The sequence below is a fragment of the Thermobia domestica genome, chromosome 14 (assembly GCF_964235325.1).
Source record: "Thermobia domestica chromosome 14, izTheDome1.hap1.1, whole genome shotgun sequence".
Lineage (NCBI taxonomy): Eukaryota > Metazoa > Arthropoda > Insecta > Zygentoma > Lepismatidae > Thermobia > Thermobia domestica.
In genome coordinates, this window is record NC_137467.1 from 107,741,559 (window position 1) to 107,749,761 (window position 8,203).

Here is an 8,203-nt window from a genome sequence, read left to right on the forward strand (position 1 = left end):
CAAAGGAGCCTTACTTTGGGACTCAGACCGGTGATCAGATCGATGAGCCGAATACAGAATCGATATTAAAAACTTTTGAGATCATCTTTTACACGGTTAGGTGGAAAATATTTACGGTATAATCAGTCCTGTGTTCGGTACCGACTTAGTAACACTGGTCATCAGAAAGCAATCAAACTGTGGTCTAATCAAATAAGCTTTTAATATAAGCTCACTGTATGCTTTGATTAGTAACTAAGTGCCACACATTTCATAAAGCAGATAAAGTCATTAATTTGAGAAGTCTTTTCATGGAAATTCTCCATATCCAAGTTCTTGAACGATATCACTGTAGCATTGTCTTGATAAGAATATCGTATCACATTTCGTCATTATGACAACCTCTTTTCCTCTAATTCTATACACTCATATTCTTGGTGTGTCAATGCTTTCCTACTCGGAAGATTTAATCAAGTCTTCACTCGCGTCTCGATTTCCTTTTCTTGAACATCCTTTAGATAGCTATTCATCTTGTAAAAGCGTCGCCACAACGATTCTGTAATCGTGAGATACACACGTCTCCTTTTGATATATGCAGTATAGTCCCTCTGCATTTCTTCAATATTTTAACATCAAGTACTAAATCTATATATTCTACACTTCTGCATACAGTAAATTACTGCAAGAAAAGGTGTTCAAATCTTACCTCAGATGAAGAAATTTCTGAACGCTCCAAAGTTGTACCACCTTTAGAAGGTTATCGTGTTAAGTAATTTCTAAGCACCATTTGATACATTGCGTCAGGAAATTGTATAGAAGAACTTTTTGCTATCCTGTACACTTTTACAACATTAGTGAAAATGCTGAATGGCCATGCCAACTCAAGATCATTGAGAACACACTTCTAGACTTTGCTCGGGGACCTCTATATGTGGTTATGAAGACATTAACAACCGTCGGAGTAGATAACAAAATCTAGAATCTGCGATCTTATTCAACAATGTCTGGATGAGGAAGTCAATATGCAACATTTGCAAGAAAATGAAAATGCATGATAAAAACCATATTAGGAAATCTCAAAATTAAGACGGTGACATTTTCCGAACTGCCATTGTCATAATCGTATTGCAATTTATCCAAAGAGACTAGAATGAACATTGTAGTAGGACCTTCATTTGAAGGCAATTAAAATAATGCTTCCGTTATCTCACGCAGCTGGTCATCTTTTCTATGAAAAATCTGCACATCACTATACTCAACTGGTGGAAGCTTTAGAGGCAAATACGGTATCAGAGGATTACAAGAAATTAAGAACTCACGGAACATTCACAATTCGGAGAAAAAGAGTCCTTCTTGAGCGAAGGTCCAAGTGATATGATTATCGAACAGTGCTTAATGAAGGCCACGAAATTTTCTCGGAGGTTAAGTCAACCTCAGACACAACGTTAGCAAGATTAACCCTTCATGTCCAAATACTCTTACTATTCGACTGCGGTGATTATTGCAGAGTCTCTATATTATGTTTTAAAACCCACACGTAGAAAGAAGGGTACTTCTACTCGCATAGCTGTGGAGTAAAAATGAGAACTTAAATCTGGGTTACGTACGTATATAAATTATGTTAAACGCTATTTTCGCCTGATATTTTATGGATATAATTTACAATTAGACATGGAAAGTGCCGAAAGAGAAAAAAGAACTTTCGGGAAATATCTGCAAGGATCGAATTTAATTCTGCCATTGAAGCCACGAAAATTCAATCACAGTTCTTGAGAAACTCTGAGATCAATACAAGACGGCTTCAAATGATGCAAACAGTTTTCGAAGGAGCATAGGTAGCAAGCAGTATATGGACAACAGTAATAGAAGAAACTACAAACGGAAAATCTCTAGCGATTGATGAGTGTGATCAGATCTTTTAAGAAGCTTGGTAGAAGACTTCACGAGCAGTAGCTCACGCTCTTATAGCCACATACAAGCAGAACTGAAAGGAAATGCTACGAAATTATTAATTTTAAAGAAATTTTAGCGTCATTAAATGATTGCTTCACTTTTTCAGGATACAAGAGGCTGTGACACGATCTCAGCTAATCTCAGGAGTGAATACTTGGCAGCCTTTAATTTTCTTCAAAAAGAAAAGCAATTGTGCAAGTTAGTCAGAGTCTTCAATCACCCAAATGTGAATCTGACAACGTGGTAAGGTTAGACATTTCTTATTCACCTGTATGGAGAAGGAAAAATGTCCTCCGTGGTATAAGCCATATCAGATATACAAGGAAGTAGTTACAAAGCTTCAATATGGCCACTTTTTTCGTTAGTAACACAGCAGCTGTGCAGCATTCAATTGGGAAGTACCTCCAACTGGAGGAGCGTAATGGTCTTAGGATGAACCCAATCGAAAGAGGTTGATGTGTGGACCACACAGCTACCATCAGCTCCAGCCGGATAATCTTATTTACCTGTAGATAAAAAAGGGATTGTAAGATAGGATTGTGAACGAGCCTAGAACAAAAAGAAAAAATTGATTTGACGTAAATTGTCAGATATTTACTTTTGAAATCGCGGGTATGAAGTAGACCGAAAGGATTGTTTGCAAGCTGGACCCAGCTCTTGTTGATTGTTTCCCAAGAAATTATTTAATGATAAATTTTAATGACGGAATTGTAATGACGGATTGATATATAGGGCAAAAGGAATGAAGGAATGTTCGGAAACATAAGTCATTATTACATCAGTTACTCACATATTGAACACAAAACGAAAGAAAGGAACACTCGCAAATTGCCAGATGTTTACAATCGAAAAGGAAGTATATTGAGTAGGAGGAATAGTACGTTTTAGTATATAAGGCAAACATGATGATAGTTAGTTCCTAAGCTACTTTAGAATTTAATGATAAAATGGAAATGTCGTAAAATGTCAGTTATTTAAATTCAGAACGAGTCTAGTCACTACGGCGAAAGGAGTGTTTCTAAGCAGCAGGAAACTCTTGCTAATCTGTATTTGCCGTCATTTTTAACAAGAAACCTTTGGAAAGTGACCCTGTATTAACGGTGGATGCTAAGATGGTTTCGAGAGCTATCTATAGTTTTCCCAGTGGTTCAGCTCCAGGCATTGATGGCTTATCTCCACAACATCTAAAGGATCTGTTATCCAAATCGGCAGGGGAAGCAGCTGAAATATTATTGGATAACCTAACGAGGTTAATTAATCTCATTTTGTGTGGAAGAGTGCCTCAAGATATACGAAAATATTTCTTTGGAGCCACACTTTGTGCACTCCGTAAGAAAGAAGGCGGAATTCGTCCAATAGCTGTAGGTTGCACCTTAAGAAGATTGGCTTCTAAGCTCGTATGCTCCAGTGTATACCAGCAATGCTCTTCCTATTTTCAGCCCAACCAATTAGGGTTCGCAACGAAAAGAGGATGTGAAGCAATTATTCATTCAACTCGAACTTTTATCAAGAACCATGAAAATTCACAGCACGTCATTCTCAAAATAGATTATAAAAATGCCTTTAATACGGTGGAACGGAATATCATGTTAAGTGAAATAAAGCAACAGCTCCCTGCCACCTACCCCTTTTTCTGGCAAAGCTATGCTTATCCATCAATGCTGTTTTTTGGAGAGAAAACAATACTGTCCCAGGTCGGTTGCCAACAAGGAGATCCCGCTGGCCCAATGCTTTTCAGCTTATCAATCCATCCTATAGTTCGCAAATTATCATCTGAACTAAAATTATTTTATCTGGATGATGGTACTTTGGGTGGTTCTCCACAATCCGTTTTTCAGGATGTGAATATTTTATTAGCAGAGTCTAAACGCATTGGTTTAGAAGTTAATCCTTCTAAATGTGAACTGTTTTTCACATCTGGACAAGTGGACACCACTATTGTATCACAATTTCAACAGCTTCTTCCTGGACTTCGAACAGTTAATGCGAACCAGTTATGTCTTCTAGGTGCTCCACTGCATGAAACAGGTTACGAAATAGCTTTTAATGAGCACCTAAATCGCCTCAAAACTATTATTGAACGGTTACAAATTTTACCATCTCACTTGGCACATTTCCTTCTAAAAAATTGCATGGGTATACCAAAGTTACAATATTTTCTTCGAACTACTCCAACATGGTATATGCCATCTCTACTTCTCCAAATGGATGCCTGCCTGAAAAAAGCATTAGAGTCTATAGTAAATATATCTATGAATCAAATACAATGGACACAAGCTAGTCTTGCAATTCGATTCGGAGGTTTGAATATCCGCAGAGTCTCCGACCTCAGCCTTCCAGCTTTTGTTTCCTCGTGTTATGGGGTGAGACCACTCGTCTCCAACATTCTTAACATTCCCGTTGATGATGTGGTCATTCATCACTTGATAGAGGCAATTGACGTATGGAAATTTTTATTTGGAGAAGATATGCCATCCACATTAGAAGTACAGAAAAGCTGGGACAAAATAATCTTAAAATCAATTATTGAACAAGAGTTACTTTTGGATAATGTATTTGATATAGCTCGCTTTAAGGCCTTACAAGAAAAAGAATCTGGCGCATGGTTGCAATCAATTCCATCGAGAAATATTGGAACTTTCATGGATAACAATTCTTTTCGTCTTTGTGTTGCTCTACGCCTTGGCATGAACATGTGTAAAAAATTTACATGCATTTGTCGGGAGCAAGTCAATGAAAAGTGTTTGCATCCATTGAGCTGTCCCAAAAGCGCAGGCAGAGTGTCCCGTCACGCTGAATTAAATGATATCCTAAAGCGTGCTTTGGCCAGCATAGACGTGCCTTCAATTTTAGAACCATCAGGTTTATCAAGGGATGATGGGAAAAGACCAGATGGCATCACGTTAATTCCCTGGGAAAATGGGCAATGTCTAGTATGGGATGTCACTTGTGTTGATAGTTTTGCAGCTTCTCATATCGTATCAACATCTAAGGAAGCTGGGAGTGCGGCAGAAACAGCGTGCAGACGAAAACATTTAAAATATAAATGCTTAAAAGAAGACCATCTTTTCATTCCCTTTGCTGTTGAAACAATGGGTGTTTTCAGCAAAGAGGCAAAGAATCTAGTGAAACAAATAGGTTCACAGTTGGTTGCGAAAACAGGAGATCTGCGGAGCAAACAATGTTTAATACAGAGACTCAGTTTAGCAATTCAGCGTGGAAACGCAGCTTGTATTTTTAAATCATTCCCCTCTGCTCCTATTATGGAAGAAGTTTTTTATCTTAAATAGTTAACCCGTTCCACATCTACCATCAAGTACTGCTATATGAAGGTTCAATTATATCACATTGCACAGCACAGTGTTGCCTGGAATTTCGTATATTATGTAACGCATTGATCCTTTGTACATCATTTTGTATATTTCGGTTAACTTTTTATCTATGACAGGTTGAGGATTTTTCTTTTAATGTTTTGCATGTCTAATTTATTTTATGTTCTTTGGTTTGTCATTTAATTTACATTTTTATATTATGTATGTCCGTTTATAAATTTCCTTTTTGTTAAATTCTAAATGTAAAATAATTCGGTTAAGTTGACAAAAAAATAATCATTTTTTTCTTCTTAAATATCGGGTTAAGTATTACGTCCTACGTTTATGACCATAAGGTAAAGAAGTATTCTTAAATATGTCTTCAAGCAATATGTGTTCCTTAGATTCATAAGACGGTTTTGCAATGATGAATAGACTCGCTTTTAGTTCTGTTTATGAGAAAATTAACGACATTCCGTCCTTTCATTTCATTCTAAAACTGGTTGGAAAGAAACGTTTAGCATGAGTCTGGCTATTTTCCAATCCCTTCTGTCGCTTCACGGAATAGACTCCCTTACCAATTGCAAATTTGAAAACAATTTCTTACAATTGTGTTCATTCGTTTTCGTTATAATATACGAAACAAATAATCAGCAAGAGTTTGCAACATGTTACAACTCTCCCTTCGCCCTTCAGAAGGAAAACACTTTTAAATGATAAATTACAGACAATTTAAGAAATTAAGTTAGTTTACTTAAAATTCAATACGTCAGTAACTAAGAATAATAAAGTCCGTTTTATCATCCGAAATCTTCTTTCACTTTAGTGAATCAAACAACTTTTCATTTCTAAATATCTAACAATTCTGTTATATCTTTTTCTTCTTGAATATGTCGGCATATAACGATATCCAAAAGATTCCTTATTCTTCCAAAAACCTTTCGCTCTACCGAATGGACTAATTTTTGACTTCTAAATATCAGACAATTTACCACAATTTCGTTGATAAATTTTATACTTAAATATATCTTCACCTACGATCAAAACGAATTTGCTTCTGCTTCCAAACATTACTTACATTTCAATTGTAAATAGCTGATAATTTACTCAAATCAGTTCTATCATTCTAATCAAAAATATGTCACTAACTAAAGATAATGTCATTTTCTCAATTGATTTTTTTTATATGTGATTAACTAACAAGTAAAAGTCTAGTTAATCTTCCAAACTCGGCTTTTGCCCTACTGTATAGAAGCGATTTCATTGTAATTACCTGACCAATTACCACAACACTGAAAATACATTTTCTTGTTAAAAATGACGGCAAATACAGATTAACAAGAGTTGCCCGCTGCTTGGAAACACTCCTTTCGTTGTAGTGACTAGACTCGTGTTCAATTTAAAAAACTTATATATTACTTTTCCATTATTTCATTAAATTCTAAAGTAGGTTAGTAACTAACTAGTATCAAGAGTTTACCTTATATACTAAAACGCACTATTCGTGTTAATATACTTCCTTTTCGATTCTAAGTATCTGGGAACTTACGAGTGTTCCTTTCTTACGCTTTTTTGTTCAACATGTGAGTAGCTGATATACTAGCTAATATACCACTTTTCAATTATGAGTATCTGACAAATTACAATTCCCTTATTAAATATTATCCTTAAATAATTCCTTAGGTAACAATAAACAAGAGGTGGGTCCAGCTTGCAAACACTCCTTACGGTCTACTCCATACACGCGATTTCAAAAGTAAATATCTGACAATTTACGTCAAAACCATTTTTTCTTTTTGTTCTATATATATCGCCAAGTAACGATTATCATGAGCCTTTTTCATGTTCCTAACACCCTTTAGCTCTACAGAATATACTCCTTTTTCGTTGTAAGTTACTGACAATTTACTACAATTCCATTCTTCTATTTTATCTTTGAACATGTCAGTAACTAACCATATATTTTCCCAATTCTTTTGTTGCGTTTGAAAATTGAATCACTATTAAATCATAGACATCGAATATACGACAAATCCGTTCTTTATATTTTCAGTTAAATATGTCAGTAACTAACATAATGAAACTTCTTTTTATCTTCCAAACTCTTGTTTTGAACCACAGAACCCACCTTTTATTTGCAAATGCCTCGGAATTAACATATCCGTTATATCATTACATTCATATATGTGGAAAACTACCGATTAGCAGGGTTCTATTTCTGCTATCTCGGCCTAATAAACTGTTTCGCCTACCGATTGTAATGTTTGAAAATTTGCATCAATTCCGTTCCCTCCTCTCTTTATACTGATATATTTGAGTAACTAATGAAAATTGGGTGTAAATTTCAAGATCCGAACTCATACCAAAATTTAGGACAATTACAGTGTTTCATTATTAACACATATGTCATCAACCCCTATTAGCAAGGGTTTTATAAAACTTGCACACTGCACTTTCGGCTTACTAGCCAAGCTTTTCGATTGTAAATATGTGAAAATTACAACAATTACATTGTTTCACTTTATTCTTAGTTATCTCAGGACCAAACTGTGGGGAAGATTAGACTTCAGCTCGAAACGCTTTTTTCGACTTACGGAATGGACTGATATTTCAGTTGAATATAACTAAGAATTTACGACACATCTATTCATTCATTTTCTTAATACATCAGTAAGTAATGATAGCCAAAAGACTTTTTTCTCCAAACACTGATTTTCAAATACAGAATAGACAGTTTTCAATTTATTGTTAATTATGTAATTAACTAACAATCAGTGACGATTTTTTTCATCTCCAAAAACTACTTTCGCCTTGCTAAATAGACTCATTTTCCAGTTACAAATTTCTTATATTGTACGAAGATTCCGTTTTTCTTATTTATTCTTAAATATGCCAGTAACTAATTGTCACATGTCTGCTGCATCTTCTAATCTTTTTTTCCCTTGTGAATGGGTTTAATT

At 35.3% G+C, this 8,203-nt stretch overlaps 1 protein-coding gene across 1 annotated transcript; it reads left to right on the forward strand.

Moving 5' to 3' along the window:
- Positions 1-3,044: 3,044 nt before the first annotated feature.
- LOC145669944 (uncharacterized) lies at positions 3,045-7,806 on the forward strand. Its single transcript, XM_081738289.1, has 2 exons — positions 3,045-5,163; positions 7,775-7,806. Exons 1-2 carry the CDS (start codon positions 3,045-3,047, stop codon positions 7,804-7,806), a joined length of 2,151 nt encoding a protein of 716 aa, XP_081594415.1.
- Positions 7,807-8,203: the final 397 nt, after the last annotated feature.

What these genes read in the sequence shown, in the direction of transcription:
- LOC145669944 (XM_081738289.1), top strand. Translation starts at nt 3,045, where the DNA reads ATGGTTTCGAGAGCTATCTATAGTTTTCCCAGTGGTTCAGCTCCAGGC. An exon ending in TCAGCGTGGAAACGCAGCTT is followed by an intron (nt 5,164 to 7,774) that starts GTATTTTTAAAT and finishes CTTTATTCTTAG; the next exon opens with TTATCTCAGGACCAAACTGT.